This window comes from Pseudoliparis swirei, chromosome 5 (genome assembly GCF_029220125.1).
Source record: "Pseudoliparis swirei isolate HS2019 ecotype Mariana Trench chromosome 5, NWPU_hadal_v1, whole genome shotgun sequence".
Taxonomy (NCBI): domain Eukaryota; kingdom Metazoa; phylum Chordata; class Actinopteri; order Perciformes; family Liparidae; genus Pseudoliparis; species Pseudoliparis swirei.
Genome location: NC_079392.1, coordinates 20,137,519 through 20,155,455, shown reverse-complemented (window position 1 = coordinate 20,155,455; position 17,937 = coordinate 20,137,519). Strand labels below are relative to the sequence as shown.

The 17,937-nt window shown below is 38.3% G+C and overlaps 2 protein-coding genes across 2 annotated transcripts; both read left to right on the top strand.

Annotated features, from left to right (window-relative positions):
- Positions 1-2,130: 2,130 nt before the first annotated feature.
- Positions 2,131-9,648, top strand: LOC130194232 (uncharacterized). The gene is made up of 11 exons (XM_056415141.1): positions 2,131-2,142; positions 2,475-2,530; positions 3,598-3,730; positions 5,061-5,165; positions 5,285-5,387; positions 6,182-6,327; positions 6,434-6,506; positions 6,820-6,952; positions 8,687-8,773; positions 8,852-8,995; positions 9,321-9,648. Exons 1-11 carry the CDS (start codon positions 2,131-2,133, stop codon positions 9,646-9,648), a joined length of 1,320 nt encoding a protein of 439 aa, XP_056271116.1.
- Positions 9,649-9,716: 68 nt separating this feature from the next.
- LOC130194214 (atrial natriuretic peptide receptor 2-like) lies at positions 9,717-17,872 on the top strand. The gene is made up of 11 exons (XM_056415116.1): positions 9,717-9,845; positions 10,073-10,121; positions 10,206-10,313; positions 10,467-10,586; positions 11,370-11,463; positions 11,788-11,875; positions 12,036-12,175; positions 12,489-12,641; positions 13,492-13,590; positions 15,296-15,387; positions 16,289-17,872. Exons 1-11 carry the CDS (start codon positions 9,820-9,822, stop codon positions 16,397-16,399), a joined length of 1,080 nt encoding a protein of 359 aa, XP_056271091.1. The 5' UTR covers positions 9,717-9,819; the 3' UTR covers positions 16,400-17,872.
- The last annotated feature ends 65 nt before the right edge of the window (positions 17,873-17,937 follow it).

The window sequence follows — 17,937 nt, the reverse complement described above, 5'->3', positions numbered from 1 at the left end:
TTTATGTCAAAATATCTGCAAACTAAGGACATTTTGTCAGCTTCAGCTGTATATCGTGTTTAGTGTCAATTAGCAAAGATTAGCATGCTAACATGCTAAAACCAAGAGGGTGAACAATGAATCGCGAACAACTGCTTAACATTGGCACGCTAACATGTACATTGTAAATTTATTAGCGCTATTAACGCTAGAGGGTGCATACTCTTTGAATGTCGGAAACCAAACCATGAGTTTACTTGTAAATCCTGTTTGACTGAGTCAAATGAAAATAACTTTCACGAACTGATAATACTTAGAAGTCTTAAAATAACACATTGATAACTCTAGTGTATATTTTAGCGTACTAACAACAACAACAAAAACACAAAGGATTAAGTGACGCTCCTTTTGCATGACTTGTACTGCAGTTAATCATTGATGAAGTACCGTTGCTTGAGATTTATGGTGCTCAAGAGCTGCCACTTGAGAATGATTTCCTCTATTCAGGCTGATTAGTGAGTGACCTTTAGTTTCCATCAAGTCCGTTACATTATTGTCAAAAGAGCTGCAAATAAAGAGAATTTACTCTGAAGTGGGAGGAACAATATTGTGCTATTAATTAGACTGCAAAGTGTTTGCCGCAGTTAAAAATATCTTTTTAGGATTAATAGTATCCTGCCACTATTTAAAATGTCAGTCAACCATCAACATCTGGAAAATTGTTAAATGTTGAAGGCAAAATTAAGCTAAATACATTGAAACATTAAAAGCATGTTCAGTAGGTTTTAAACGGGAAACTATGTATAATGATAGCCTTCTAATCACATGTTTGACTCCTTTTATGGTATAAAGTCCCACTCAGGATTTAATCCCCTGAACAAAACCGGCATCTTTTGACAGCAGAGGAACAGATCCAACACTGTACACATGGCTCATACAAAACTACTCAGGCTATAAATGACATTTGTTTTTTGTTTTGGGTTGAGCTTCAACTTGATCAAATGTGTGTCATTTCCATTCAGAACATGTCGTATTGTAGCGTGTACAGTATGTTCTCAGTAGAGCCCTCTGCAGACCTGTCAAGACTGCGTCCTGCTCCAAAACATGAACTGTAAACTTGTGTGGTGTGGCAGGCCTTTTTCTACAGCTGTGCTGTAATTATGCATTCTTGAAAAGCCAATTACATTTCACAGATGTTCAAAAATGCTTTCTTTTGGTTTGGTCTTAATCTCAGTGCAAACAGATGTAGCCAGAGAAGGAACATTATCCTCAGTACAAAGGGTATGCTGCTACATAAATATCCCTCGTGTCCTAAAGGACACTTAGAGGCCAGGTTAGAAGTTAATCCATGTATAATTTACAGAATTGACTGGTTTCCTTGACAGTGTTCCCAGCTCATTTTCAGCTGAACACAATGACAAATTATTCTACCTGATAAATAGCAGCAAGGAGTTTCACTTCAGAAAAGAAAAGACAGTGTTGACAGTTTAAGATATTGATTTAAAGTGCTCCATCATTGTATTATATCTCAATTATAAATGAACAGCATTGGCATAGCACTGTCACCCAATGTGCTTACAATTTGTGCTCACCAAATTGCGCATGGATTGAGTACTTATTCTTTGATCATTTAGTTCCTTATTGAAATCCTAAATAAGATTTTTTAAGGGACTGTTTTCTTGTGGCTGCTTGTGGGAAGATAACATTTAACAAACACCAATAATGACCACCTGTTATGATGTGACTAAAGCTCCATACTTAGATCATATGATAACAGCTTACGAACATCTTAGGAAAGACTGTGAAATGTGGCTGAAAGCTCTGGAACAACGTTTAAGAAGTGTGCATTAAAACATGGATGTAATTCATTAAAGTAAGATATAAGGATCATTTTAGTATTGGTAAGAAAACTTATTGGCAGTTACCCAACCAAAAGGTGATTGGTCTGCCACCTGTCACATTCTTCCTGTTAACACCACCTCAAGAAAGACATTAAAAGTAAAACCCTTCCTGCATTGTAAGCTTATGCCGAACATATTAAATGTTTTAACATTAAAGCACCTACAATTATGTCAGCCAGGGTTGAATGTTCAAATTAAATTGGAAAATGAAAAAAAATGCCACTAATTTAAGACTTGAAAAGTAGGAACGATGCCCGTTGTGGTGAGTTCAGATACATCAGAAAACTCTGGGGCATTCTGAACTGTCTGACAGTGAAGGTGAGCTGAAGCACCTTGTGAACGATTATATGATCAACTGTGATTGGAGAGCCTATTCTGCTGATTGGGCAATTAGAGACAAGGGAGAGAAGGTGGGCCTTAGGGATAATAAAAAAAACAGAGAAGGGGACTTCATTTGGTTGTGGTGTCTGCACGCACACACACACACACACACACACACACACACACACACACACACACACACACACACACACACACACACACACAGATTTGGTCATTCACTCAGTCAGTTCAGAGTGTGTCCATCCACAACAGCAAACCTCCTCATGGCTCTACGGACAGCAGCATCTCTTTACCTGTGTTTCCTGCTGGTAAGTTTTCACATGGCTTTAGGAAATGTAACCCGACAACAGAATTAATTCCAGAAAGGAAATGTGGAGAAAGAGCTGCAGCCGTTAAAGTTGACCCATTGATGGACTGCTCAATGATGTGAAATATGAGCGGGGTTCTACATATTTATTTTGACTGTATTTGATGCAGGAATACTGTGTAAACCGAGTGTGTGATGTTCACATTTTCCTTAACTGCGGGGTTATCCGGCTAGCTTTTGTTGTCTTGTCAGAAACACTTGTTGCTGTGGGCATGTGGTGCTGTGGTGTTTCTGTGTACTGCTGGGCTACTTGCCAGCTTTTTCTGGGGCTGATTTCCTTGATTATAGAATATTTTGTAATCAATCATGAATGAAAGATAATACTGGGGCTATTTCTTACATTTATTTCTCATTGTGTTCTTTTGCTCGTGATATTGATGTCAGCTACTGTGTGATTTGTGCTCTTTATCATTTCGGTTCAAAACCAACAAAGCTTTGCAGAGCTGAGTTGTGTATTTAACTCATTAACACACTCACTTGAAGAGTTTTGCTTCACTGATAAATCACTTGCACACATTAGGCTTGTCAAACCTGTTTACACACACCAAAACATGCCACGACATTAAAAAAAGCATCCTGTCTCTGCCTGCAGGGAGTACATTGCTGGCATGATCTGGACAACACTGAGTACGACTGTTGGCCTATCAACGGTCCAAATGATTTCAACATGATAAGCTGTGGCGGTACGTTTTGATATATTAATATGTGTGTTTGCTTGAGTGGATCATTACAGTTGAAACAACTCATCTGTAATTCTTCGAGTGGTTTCCGTGTGAGTATTTACGGTAAAATCAGATGCTTTTCCTCTTGTGTCTGAGAAGGAAAGAGAAAACATTTACTGTCTTTGAATGTTGTCCTGCATTACTGAATTAATTACAGTGACCTAGTAGGTGGGGCTCAACAGAATGATGCAAATAAAGCACACAGTACCCGTTAGTATCCGCATGCATATGGACAGTGTTTGTTGAATGTGTATGCTTAATGTGACGAGCATGTGTGTTGTCACAGGTCTGGAAATGGCCTGGGTGCAGCGTCCTCCAGAGAAAGTAACCAACGGGGAAGAGTTCAACGTCTCGTACACGGTGACAGCCTCAGATTCATTCTACGAGTACGCAGTCAAGAACCAGATTTTCCAGTTTGGGTGAGTGTATTACATAAACACCTGGCATCCTAAAAGTCTGCCATGCCCTGAATACACACACACACACACACACACACACACACACACACACACACACGCGCGTCTCAAATATAATGGAACTATTTGACAATCAGCTTGTGATGCTTAAACTCAACAGCATTATCTCTGACCAGAAATCATGATCCTGTTAACCAAGATAATCCAAACTTTGTTGTAAGCAGTTTCATGAAACGACTATATTATTTAAAGAAAGTAATTTATGGAAAGAGACATTTCTGAAAGAGTTTTTAAAAATGTATTTCTTGGAGCACTATCTATTTGTGTTAGTTCATCTTTATGGTGTACCATCCCTTGTTCCCTCCCAGTCATGCGTCAGAAGCAAAGAGGTTCTGTCATGAACACGAATGCCCGACAAACTGGAACAACGCCAATGAAATGAACTGCTGCGTGTACCACGCCAACGTCCACTCCTGTCCCCTCGAGCTCATGGTGGGTTCTTTGTAGTGGTTCCTGTCGTATAACACTGGTTTCATCTTCACCATCCACACTCGCATCACCTTCTCCTCCTCACATTGAGAAAACTAGAGCAAGCAAACATGTTCTTAATGTTATGCCACAGCTTTTATTTTAGTATTTAATGCAATGTCTTTATAGTCTCAATTATTTAGCATGATATCTAATTTTGTTGTATGCTTTTTATTTAAGCATGTCACATTATGTCAAACCCTTGTACTTTTCATTTCCTCACAATGTTATTATAATGTATTACAAAAGTGTATTACAATATAACTTGTATACTCTGTCTTCTCATATATGGCTCTTCATGTTTATGATTCTTTGGTGGAAATATTAAAACACAAGACAACATGTTTATTATTGCAGCATTAATTAAATAATTAATATTTTCTCTAAGATTTTCATGCATCAGAGGATTCATTTCACACTGAATCGATTTCCATCACAAACATAGATTATTACAATTGCATGTCATTTCACTGAGCAATTCAGGTTTAAGTGATTTGCTTTAGGACACATGGACTAAGGCGGGGATTGAGCTGACAACCCCCTGGTTGAAAGACGGACCTGCTAAACACTGACCCACAGTCAAACCTTGAATGATGCTTCTTCTAGATTTTCTTTCACACACTGTGACATTTAAATCTTGGTAAAGCTACAACTTTGCGTTTGAATAAATTGAGATGTTACTGCACACAACTTGTTAAATCAAAAAACTGTAAACATATCAGTATTTACTGAGACGTGAATGAACTGTCTGTAGGACGGCTTTTGGAATAAAACCTCTGCAAACTGTTGTGTCGTCTCTTCACAGAAACAAGGGGGAATCTGTGGCCCGTGGATTCCTGACGACGGTAAAATTGTGACTCACACTGTTTCCAAGGCAGGAAAGATGTCCCAGAAATACTGGACTTCAAAGGTCAGTCAATCATTTTGTAAATCGAAGTAAATATTATTGTGGACTGAGACTTATTTTCATCCAATTTACAACCTAACGCTTCCACAGTATAATTGTTATGGTGGTGTTTTCTCATATAGGTGGTGCTGGTACATGTGGGAGTCACCTCCGTCATTGCTCATATCAAAATGGGACACATGCACGCAGCACTGGAGTCCAAGGTGCTTGTTGTCAGTGCTCAAGGTCAGTCTGCTAAGTATGCATTTGTTAATATGCTGAATCCTGCACTGCATGCTTAATAATGCCTCCGCTGCTTATGAGCCAGTACAACGATATTGGTGCCAAATTACAATCTCCAGGATGCTGCTCAATACAAGTCAGGGGGAGTAAGAACACGCCCTTGTTTACATCCTGGACTTGTACAGACACATTAGGGAAGAGGTTGGGGTTGTGTGTGGTGTTGCAGTAAAAATATGCACAATGTAGACAGAAGTGCTTCACTATCAGCTGAGTTACAATAATACTTTTACACACTTTACTTTTTTGTCAATGTATCTATATTCTTCCTGAAAACATAATGACCATCTGTACATTATAATTCAGTTCGTGGTAGAAGGTACCAAAAGTAGGAGACTGTATTTAAGGACCATTTTGAAGTACTTTCTATTTTCTTTTCTTCCACTACATTTTTCTGACCCGTTAAGTTATTTTGCAAATTCAGACAAAATGTAACAAATACATTATAATATATTAGTATTAAGATAAGATCAAATACAACATAATTGATACAATAAGAAAATTCACAAGCGACCCATCGGTATATAAACAAGTTGTAATGTAATAAACATTATTCTGAAAGAACCATTCTGCATTATGAGTACTTTTAAATTTGGTATTTTCAGTACATTTTGAAGCTAATACTTTTGTACTTTTAATTTGAGTTAGTCGAATGTTGTTTTATGTATAACCTGAGTACATCATCTGCCGCAGAAATCAGTGGATGGGCACCTCAAATATGACATGTGATTGTGTTTCAGTGTGCGGGGACGACGTCTGCGAGCTGGAGGAGAACTGCCTGAACTGTCCTGCAGACTGTGGCATCTGCCCGATGTCCATCACTATCAAAGTGGCCATCGGGCTTCCAGTTGCTCTCTTTAGCAGCGGCTTCATCCTAACCATAGTGGTCAGTCCGTGCAACACACACACGCGCACACACACACACACACACACCCACGCACACACACAGGAGATGTTTCATGCATGGATGTTTCTTAATGTCCTCCCTGCAGTGGCTCCAGTACCAGAAACGGAGGATGCTTTGGGATGAAAGCTGGATCATCACCTACAAGAGCATAATATTTGGTAAAAAGTCTCACGCTGAAGTTGTGAAAAGATACTGTTCATGTATACATGAAACTTTGCTCGCATTAAAAAGCTTTAGATTTTCACTTTCATGTCAGACTTTAATGTGCTTAAAGAATGGATCCCTTTCTATTTTCTTCCAAGCATTATAAATATGTTTAATATATTTGTGATGTCTGTTGTTATTGTGGGATTTGTTAGTAAGAATGGGTCAGGCCTGGAGGTTATTTTTCCCTCCATTTATATACATTACCAAGACAACAAATGTACTACTGACCTTGACCCCGAGTCTCTAACTGTCTGGTGTGTGCAGGTAAAGTGTGCTGCACGGGCCTCTGCAGCACCATCAGTTTGGAGCGCGTCAAAAGTATGTCGACCATCAGTCAAACAACTGATATGACCGTGTCCACCAGAATCAACACTTCCTTCATCCAGCCAGGCCTCTAGTGAGAAACGGTTTATATTAATGCTCATTAATCAGAAACATTCAACTAACAGAAGTTGAATGTTATTTTTTAGACACACTGCCTCATTGTGTTACTCTTTTTCTGTACGGATCCATAAAATACGGACTATACCATATGGATCAGCGCTGCACAGTTCGGAGCTGTGTCTAATGTGTAATCAGACGTTATTGACCCAGAAGGGATATTCACATGTTACAGCAGCACAGAAACCGTCTGAAAGGTAGTAAAACAGATAAAGTGAATTGTACAAATATTTATAAAAATGAAGCCCAGTATTGCAACTCAGGCACGATGTGTGAACTATATCGTATACGTTTATATAAGTATAGGTTTATGTAAGAGCAATGTACATTTATATATATATATATATTAGTGCTGTGAAAAATAACGCGTTAACTCAGTTAATTCAATAACAGGTTTAACTAGTTTTTTTTAAAACGCATTTAACGCATGCGCAGAATGAGCTTCCAATCTGTCTGTTGTTGGTCGTCGGGACGAAAAAAAAGTCACTTGCAAAATGAGCTTCCAATACACCACTTCAATCTGAACGATGTCCGCTCTCATGCAGACGGTCTGTTCATCGGTAATGATCCTTCCGCAGGTTCCTGGCCGAAACCTTATTACGACTTTTACTTCCTGTAGATCGCATGACATTAAAAGATTGGCCGCCCCTGACATGTTCTCTATAGCGTCTTTGTTCTTTTATTAAACAACGTCTGTTGTTGATCGTATCTCCACAGCAGCATGTCATTTCTGTCTCTTCGCGTTGCGTTAACACATATCGATCTCCGCCACGCGCGCCACAGAGCTCCCGCGCGCGCATGACGAGAAAAAAAAGTCACTTGTCAATCTGTCCACCTTTAGATTGTATCATGGTGGAGTTAATGGTTGACAAACAAGAGAAACATGCTCTGTTTAACCCTCCTGTTACCTTTACATTTACTAACATATTTTACCCCGGGGTCAATTTGACCCCAGCAATTAAAACCTCAGAAAATTATTAGAATTAATATTGCTTCCCAAGTTTAAGTGTGAGGTACTTTATGTTTGTTTGTTGACTACCTAAATAGCCCTTTAAATAAATAAAAAAGTTGATATTTCTGATATGTTTGACAGTGAAAAAAGAACACCGACATTAAACATTGAATGGGGTCAAATTGACGAAGGTAAAAGGAGGGTTAAACATTCTGTTTAGGATGAAGATGTATTCATGTTCCATATGGAAGAAAACTGCTAAATAACTGCTGAGTTGCAGCACCATTGTATAGAAGAATGTATAAATGTATATATCCGACTTTTGTCATAAATCTCTATGTTCTCACAAAATATACCGAGAATATCGGTAATATGTGATTAATCATGATTAATCCACAAAAACCTGTGATTAACCCGATTAAAAATTGTAATCGTTTCACAGCCCTAATATATATATACATAAATATTTATAATAATAATATAAAGGCACAATAATTACAATAATGTTAATGTAGTATTTTCATTTAAGTACAACAAGTTAAATGGTAATATAGATATTTAACTTTTGTCAGTTCACTTTCATGAGTCCATTCAAGGAAATAAAATATAATATGATATTCCTTCAAAGTCCATTAGATGACTTTAATCTGTTGTTGACGAAAAGCAAACCTTTATGACTAGTTCCTCTGTATCTCTCAAATATATGAGGTTCTAGTTGACTTGATGGTCTTCTTGCAGTGACGGGAGGACGGTGGCAGTGAAACACATCCAGAATAAACATTTTTCCCTCTCTAAAACCATAAGGAAGGAGGTGAAAGAAGTTAGGTGAGGAAATAACATTTTTCTGACATAATAAAATCTTGTCTCCCAAACTCCTTCAGCTTTATGTCATTGTTCACATAGGCAACTGGATCACCCCAATCTATGCAAGTTCATTGGTGGTTCCATTGAGGTCCCCTACATCTGCATCATCACAGAGCACTGCCCGAAAGGAAGCCTGTCAGATGTCCTGCTGAATGAGGAAGTGCCCATCAACTGGGGCTTCAGGTGAGAGAATATCAGCTTCATTTGTAAACGTAATGTTGCAGTATATCAGTGGTGAAATGTAACTAAGTACTATTTGCTTTACAAACACTGTACTCAACTTTTCATTGTCATTTAAATAGTTCCACCTCCACCATCTACATCCATCTTTTACATGTATACCTTATAGTAGCCTAAGAATTAAATATTTTCGTTTGAGTCAGACTCAACATTTTACACAACCGTTGAACAATCACATAAAGGAAGACGTAAATATATTTCCCCCAATGGACCACAATGAATAATACACACAAACGGCAACATCTGGAGTGTTTCTTTCCCCATGCAGACTTTCCTTTGCCACGGACATCACTCGCGGGATGTCGTACCTCCACCAGCACAGGATGTTTCATGGTAGACTTCACTCCAGAAACTGTGTAATTGATGACCGCTGGGTGTGCAAAATCTCAGGTAACAAAAGAAATAACACAACTTCAGTTTGCAGTGTCAAAGCATTTTGGTCTTTGTTATATTCCTGTTTTCAGCAATCACACATCTGTGATAAGTCACTTAACATCCTCAGTTTAAATAACACTATGAAAACTCCCCATCTCCTTATCATTGCACTACTTCGCTCCTCCTTCACCAGCAGCAATTTTGTTATCAAGGCAAAGTGAAAAACAACTTTCTGCATCACTGTACTCTGTGTTTTTCTGAATTTGTGGTCAGATTTTGGGCTCACAGCCTACAGAAGAGAGGACTTTGAGGCCGTCAGTAATGGCTTCAATTGTGGGGATGTAAATCGTATATACTGTGCACCAGAGGTCCTACTGGGAAACAGCTCCAATATGACGCCGGCAGCAGATGTCTACAGGTGTGTTTGAGTGTCACAGTACAAACAAGTTCATTGTCATTGAAGCAGTTCATTTTGGAGCAAACATGAAAATATGATGCATTTTAATCAAATATGTGGAAATATAGTTATGTTGGACAGGCAACCATCTTCATATATACATGAAAAGTGTTAAATCTTTGCAAAGAAAAATACACAGAAAATAATATCCACAATCAACTTTCTCTACTTTTCCCTCCTCTCCTCAGCTACTCCATGATCCTGGTTGAGATTGCAACTCGCACCAACCTCATTTTAGTGAGCATGACGGCTTTCTGTGTAGATTAAAACCTTCAGCTTCCTTTTGATCTTAGTTCGGTAACCAGCAGATTTCTCAAACAGGACCAGGCTGAGGGAGTCAGGATGGATATTATGTGGCGCCCCCCTCTGCCTGAAGTCAAAGCAGGGAAGGCAGACACTGACTGTCCCATTCAAGGAGATTACTGTGAGGTCTGTCTCATGTGCAGATGTTGCTGGAACTTAACTTAACACTTAAACTTAAAACACTTTGGAATGTTTTCTTGATATTATATGTCATAGGCATACGACTGTAAACACATTGGATAATGAGGTGTTGCTCTCTTCTCTTGCAAACCTGAACAGCTTATTAAGAAGTGCTGGAGTCATAATGCCACAATGAGGCCCACGTTTGAGCAGGTGAAGAAGATGCTCGATAAAATGAACCCACACAAAGTCAGCCCTGTTGACATGATGATGAAACTGGTAATAACCCACTGAAATATGGTAAAATACATTGGAATAATGTGTAAAGAGATACATTGAATACCTTTAGTAAATAGTGTGTGACATTATTTGGATTAACAGCAGTACTTCAAAGAGAAATGCAATAGTAACTAGAATGGGCACTCGGTAGAGCGCATACCTTCGCATATCACAAGATTGGGCATTGAATTATGAACATTTTGGCATTAGTTGCATGCCAATTGGACAAAAATGTATCGTGCTATGGTAAAAAAAGAGTTTGACCTTTCCATGACCTTGACCTTTGACCCGATTGATCCCAAATTCTAATCAAATGGTCCCCGGATAATAATCAATCATCCCACCAAATTTCATGCGATTCAAGAACATTTTGACCTGTTCATGACCTTTGACCTTGACCTTTGACCCGATCGATCCCAAAATCTAGTCAACTGGTCCCCGGATAATAAACAATCAACCCACCAAATTTCATGCGATTCGGTTCAATACTTTTTGAGTTCTGCGAAAGATTTCGACCTGTTCATGACCTTTGACCCGATCGATCCCAAAATCTAATCAACTGGTCCCCGGATAATAAACAATCATCCCACCAAATTTCATGCGATTCGGTTCAATACTTTTTGAGATTTGCGAATAACACGCATACAAATAAATAAATAAATACACGGCGATCAAAACATAACCTTCCGGCATTTTCAATGCGAAGGTAATAAATGTAAATCCCATTTGTGCCATCTGCATTGTTTTGAATTTCAGACATAAATAGAGTTTGTTTTATTGCAGATGGAGAATTACAGCAAACATCTGGAGGCCATAGTCGCTGAGAGAACACAGGACCTTCTTCAAGAGAAACAGAAGACGGATCAGCTGTTGTACAGTAAGTCCGGATAACAGTGAGGAGTGATTGGAAATAGTTTCAATTTTCTAATGATCCCAAAAAGAATCATACTATTGACCAAATGTAGCTTTAAATCATTAGTTTTTGTGACTTTGCAGAGATTACACTATCTAGTACAAGCAGGATTAGATGTGTAGTTCACTATGTTAATAAGGTTGAGGAACAGTTAACTGAAATGTGTACATATACATTGAGGCTGCCATCTAGTGGTGCAGAAACACCCCCTTCATCATTCCTACCCATTGTCTCATAGACTATATTAGGGCATATTTTTGCATATTAAGTGGTGAAATTCTTGTGCAGGTATGTTACCAAAACCGGTGGCTGATGACCTTCGCCAGGGTCGAACAACAGAGGCTCAGAGCTTCGCCAACGCTACTGTCTACTTCAGGTTTGTGTTGGGTACCTTAAACATGTTTCAACGAAAGTGATCTATTTAGATTCATTTAATATTCTACATTGTTATGTATATTGTCATATGCATGAACATTGTTTTGTTGTATACATGTAGAACTGGAGATAACTAACATTGTCTTTCTCCCCTGTGACAGCGATATCGTGGGCTTTACTCAGCTGTCTGGTGCCAGCACTCCCTACGAGGTGGTGGACTTCCTCAACAAGCTCTACACCACCTTTGATGACATCATTGACATTTACGATGTCTACAAAGTTGAGACAATTGGGGATGCTTGTAAGTACAGAAAATAAACAGATTTGGAACTACTAAGAAAAAGTGATACATCATTTTAATAAAGAACTACCATTAATATACTACATATATATATATATATATATATATACAGTATATTAGAGGTGATCTCAGCTTGAACAAACATTTGTTAAAAGGCAGATACACAACTAACATTTATGAGTTTGGCAAAAACAACAACAAGTGATCGACCGTCTAAAGAGTGTCTGAATATGTGTTTTGACATGTTATCAGTAATCTCTCTCTTCCTCTTCCTGTATTGTTTCTTGACATGGAATCCTGGCTTATCTTCCAGACATGGTGGTGTCAGGGGTTCCCGAAGAAAATGGCATCAATCATGCCGGGGAGATAGCCAGCATGGCTCTTGATCTGGTCACCGTCTGCCACTCTTTCAAGATCCCTCATAAACCCAACACACAGTTGAAGATCCGCGCTGGCATCCACTCGGGTACTGCGGACATCTCTCTTGTGTCCAGCATCCGTTTATCCGACCTGTGCTTTGCTTTTCCCAGACGTTAACGTTTCAGATTGCTTTAAAAAAAGACACATTCGCAGTTTTACAATGGTCCAAGGTCAGGTTGCAGAATGTGAGGGTAACCATAAACATATTTTGAATATTTGAGAAGCTGAACATTGAAATGCTGCTTTAATTGTTATACACATGTTTTAATTTAAAAAAGGTTTGTTATTTCACAGTTAAAATCAAAGATATTTCATTCAATAAGGTGTTACACATCCGGTTAGAATATATAGGATATTGCATAATGCATTATTAGTGCAATACTTTTCCATTCTATGCCTCCTCAACTCTGAGCCATCCACCCACTAAAGTATGACAATATAAAGTATAGCTATTGTAAGGTAGAACACATAAGATATGGCTTGCTTCAGAAAGAGAAATTATGAGAGTATTATCACATATCTCATCACATGTGCAGCACAACCCAATATAATAAATGTCTCTAGCTAGAAAAAACGTTTTATTGCAGGACTTGAAGGTCATTGAGGGTCTTGAATTGTTATCGGGGTCAATTTTGAGGACACATGGGTTGCATTATTATATTTTAGTAATACTATTTGAAATGATTCTGTCTGCTCCTACCTCTGCCATTTTTCCTGTTTGGATCAACTGCACATTCAAAGTGTGGACATTACTGTTGTAGTTTTCTGGATTCCACAATTATTGATTTGAGGGCTTCATATGTATATTCACATATATGTGAATACAAATAACTCTAAAATGTAAGGTATTTCCTCTCTAAATAATCTGACATGCATTATTATTATTTTTCTGCCAGGACCTGTTGTGGCCGGTGTGGTTGGCACCAAAATGCCGCGCTACTGCCTGTTTGGGGACACTGTCAACACAGCATCACGCATGGAATCAACAAGTGAAGGTGAGGCTCAGATACAACACTTTTCATCCAATTAATGTCTCAGATAAATAAATATCATGTATGTGCTGAACAACTGTGCTACATGACCCCTGCATGCTCTCCTAATATTCAAGAATGTGTCTACAGTGTTGCTGCAACTGGTTTCAATAGTAGTTCAGGAAGAGCTTTTGGCCGGTGGCCTTTGGCCTGCTGCTATCATGCCAAACACGGTGGTCTCTGTTAGCTCACCAGCACGTGTTGGATAGTGTGATCTCGTAGCACCTGATCCTCTGCATTGAACTAGTGGGATCATGGAAAAGTACTGAGTGATAGGATCAGAAGGCAAAAACAAATTCATAATACAAGCGCAAACTTAACCTGAAGAGATTTTTGAGAAAACTCCAACTTAATTGTTTGAGCTTTGTGCACAGAGTAAAATGTGCTCTTAGCCTTTCACAATTACAGACATGCCTCCCAGATCTTATAGCACTTTGTAGTTGTATTTATAAGCCAATGGAACTCCATTTGTATTGTACGGCATGAAAAATAACAAAATATCCACTATATTGTATTAAATGTGTATGAATATGACCAGGGGTCCCCAAACTTTTTCCTGAGAGGGCCACATAACGTTTCCCTTGTCTGCTGGGGCGGGGGGGGGGGTGCGAGTGAGAGTGTGCTCACCTGTGCGCGCGCATCACGGTTGAGCGATGCGCGCGCCACTCGCTGTGAACACTGCGCGTGCAGACAGCGTTTAACGGAGCGGAGCAGCGCGTGCGCTCTGATCGCTCTTTTAATGAAGTATCGATACAAAAAATATGCTAAATCACATCGTTTTTAACGTACGGGTACTTCGTTAGTATCGCTACACCGTGCAGCGTGACAGCAGCAGATGTAGCGGACTAACATTCAAGCTAATCTAACTTCCCAAACGCTGTCGACATCTGAACGCTGATTGGCCGAGACGCGACACGTCCCATCAAAGATGTTTTATTGCGAAGAGCACCACTTCACATTTTCTCCGCGTCTCACTGCAATCTCAACGGCAGCGGGCCAGGTGAAAAAAATAATAAATCGGGCCGTAGTTTGGGGACCACTGATATAATATGACTATAGAGGTGACACCAAATATAATACTGTAAATTGTAGAGGATAGATAACTATAAATCCCATATTTCACTTTCAACACATATCCATTTTAATATCAGTTGTATTCTAACTGCTGCAATTTGTTTTTTAATCAAGTTTGAACCCTCCTGTTACCTTAGGGTCAATTTGACCCCATTCAATGTTTCACCCTCCTGTTACCTTTATATTTACTGACATATTTTACCCTTGGGGTCAATTTGACCCCAGCAATTAAAACCTCCAGAAAATCATTAGAATTAATATTGTTTTCCAAGTTTAAGTGTGAGGTACTTTATGTTTGTTTGTTGACTACCTAAATAGCCCTTTAAATATATAAAAAAGTTGATATTTCTTATATGTTTGACACAGTGAAAAACAGCCTTGGGTCAAATTGACCCGAAAGAACACCGACATTAAACATTGAATGGGGTCAAATTGACCCTAAGGTAACAGAAGGGTTAAACATTGAATGGGGTCAAATTGACCCTAAGGTAACAGGAGGGTTAAATTGGCTGGACAGCACAATGTGTAATACAAACTAAATGACATTCTTAAAGGTAAAAACAATTAAACTGGTTCTTAATAATTCTGTCCATAGCTCTGAAGATCCAGGTGAGTGATGCCACAGCTGACCTGCTTCACATGCTAAGAGGTTACATTCTGACATGCAGAGGAGCACTTGATGTGAAGGTAATTATTAGGTCATTAATTAGGCATATTACAATTCCTGTAGCTGTTGTATTGCTTTTATTTTTAATAGGGAGGCTGTCGTCATTGGACCTTTTATACTGACAGCTATTTCTATTGTTTTATCTACTATCAATCAGGGTAGGCTCGATGACAGAAACACTTCTCTGTATAATGCAATACAGTTCAAAAGCACCGCAAAACAGAAGCCTCCAAAAGGACCGTGAAGTTGAATCAACACCTTTGTAAAATAGTTTAAACAAAGACTGCACATGGTAACCTTCATGCGGGCTGGAGCTGTTGCAGAACTGCTGTATCAGAGAGCTGTCATTTTAGGTGCATGTGCAACTGAGTGTACACCCACATCATCTCTCTAATTAAACTTCACTAGAATAATAAGCTTCGCTGCATGAAATGCTATTTCTAACTTCTTTGTGTTTTCATGGAGGTAACTGTTTCTTTTAAAAAGGCTAATTGATGCAATGATGAACATAATCACATACAAGATGTTACACCACCTTTAAAAAATGACAAGGGATTTATCAGGCTGAGATTTTAAAAGATTACATGGAAGTTCCCTCCAGATGAAAATAAACTGGGTGTATCTGGTATTTGCTTTCTTTTCAAGGAACCATTATTCGGTTCTACTGGCTTCTTTTCACATTGTAACCTAAGACCTCTTTTGGGGTGTTGCCACAGTTATTATGGGGGAGGGGTTTACTTTATAGTCCCAAAGAAGAGGGCGTCTTGACACTTGTGATGTCTTGCTAAGAGATGGCCTCAGCTGCTGCTCTCTGCCCCCGTCAAACCCTAATGGCTTTATTTAAAATTCAAAGGGACACATGCTTTGCAATATGACTCTTCTCTTTCTCATTCACTCTCTTCTTTTTTCTTGACCAAACAGGGAAAAGGGGAGATGACAACATGGTGGCTTGACGCAAAGAGAGACGATTACACAGACCCACTGCTCAGAACTTCTGAATCCATAGGAGTCCTAGTGCCAATTAGTGACTAGTTCAGAGCCTAAACTGGGGAAATCACTGTATGGAAACTGGTCAGGCTTTGTGTTGTGAAATTGAATTGTATCCAGTGAAGTATGTTTTGGTTAAATGTGCATATACAATTATAGAATTGTATTATGAATTTAAATACCGTAGGGTACTGTAAATCCAAAACAATATGCAGATAAACATGCCAGAGTTATGGAAATGCTATTTTTTTATCACACATTATCCTTATAAGTTTCAAATATAGCTTTATTTGTATTTTTGCAATCAGAGGGACTTTTCTTTCTTTGGATTTATTTAAAGTAAAGGAGATATTCACTGCCTGAAAATTAAGAAAAATCTTTTTTGCAATAGATAAATAAAAATCTTTTTAGATGAACATTTCAGATAAAGTCAATTTTAACATTTCAAACATTCTTACGGAGAACTAACAACTGAACAGGCCTTTTTCACAGAGAAAGCACAGGTGTAATTAATACACCTGATAATTGCTATTTTTACCTTCGCATTGAAAATGCGGAAGGTTATGTTTTGATCGCCGTGTATTTATTTATTTATTACCTTCGCATTGAAAATGCAGAAGGTTATGTTTTGATCGCCGTGTATTTATTTATTATTTATTTATTTGTATGCGTATTACTCGCATAACTAAAAAAGTATTAAACCGAATCGCATGAAATTTGGTGAGATGATTGGTTATTATCCGGGGACCATTTGATTAGATTTTGGGATCGATCAGGTCAAAGGTCAAGGTCATGAAAAGTTTAAAATCTTCTTTTTACCATAGCGCGGTCAATTTTTATCCAATTGGCATGCAACTAATGCCAAAATGTTCATAATTCAATGCCCAATCTTGTGGTATGCGAAGGTATGCGCTCTACCGAGTGCTAGTTGTGTTTGTTTTTGACAAGGGCCCTTGTATTGCACATGATTGCTCACTCCTTTATAAATTAAAATACTGAGCCATTGTTAATTGTATTAGCTTACATGTGCTGCAATTAAATATACAAATATCTGTTGAGAGGAAAGGGCAATTGTCCCCACAATGGGTGTACCAGGACTTTTGAATTATACTCTTGCATTCAAGCTATTTGTGCTTTCCAAATAATGTTGTTTGCCTTGTTGATGCAGAATATATTTAATACTATTTTCTAAATAACAACCGTTTTTCTTTTGTAAAATAATAATGTGCAGCTGTCTGTACTAGTTTGTGTAAGATGGTTGCTTACTGTGCTCTGCGATGAGTTATTTTACTGTGTTGTTCTTAAATTCAGTGATGTATAATTTGCATTAAAGTTACTTGAACAAAATGTTGTTAATTCTTATTGTGGAACTAACTTTCACCGCTTAATGTGAGTTCATTAATTGAAACAATTAAAATGTTTGAAGTCTTGCTCCTTACACATTCAAGTGACTGGTGTTTACTAATAGAGCATGATACAAAGATCCTCAGCTTATTTCTCATACTGTAAAAAATTTAAAATGTCATAATAAAAAAGGTTTAAAAAAACAAACATTTCTAGGCGTTCTTCATTAGTGTCATTGT

Excerpts from the sequence above, each read along its gene's own strand:
- LOC130194214 (XM_056415116.1), top strand. The coding sequence starts at position 9,820 with ATGACGCCGGCAGCAGATGTCTACAG. Across the intron at positions 12,642-13,491 it reads CCGCGCTGGCATCCACTCGG|GACCTGTTGTGGCCGGTGTG; the intron begins GTACTGCGGACA and ends TTTTTCTGCCAG. Across the intron at positions 13,591-15,295 it reads CATGGAATCAACAAGTGAAG|CTCTGAAGATCCAGGTGAGT; the intron begins GTGAGGCTCAGA and ends TTCTGTCCATAG.
- LOC130194232 (XM_056415141.1), top strand. Across the intron at positions 3,731-5,060 it reads AACCAGATTTTCCAGTTTGG|AAACAAGGGGGAATCTGTGG; the intron begins GTGAGTGTATTA and ends GTCTCTTCACAG. Across the intron at positions 6,507-6,819 it reads CTACAAGAGCATAATATTTG|GTAAAGTGTGCTGCACGGGC; the intron begins GTAAAAAGTCTC and ends TGGTGTGTGCAG.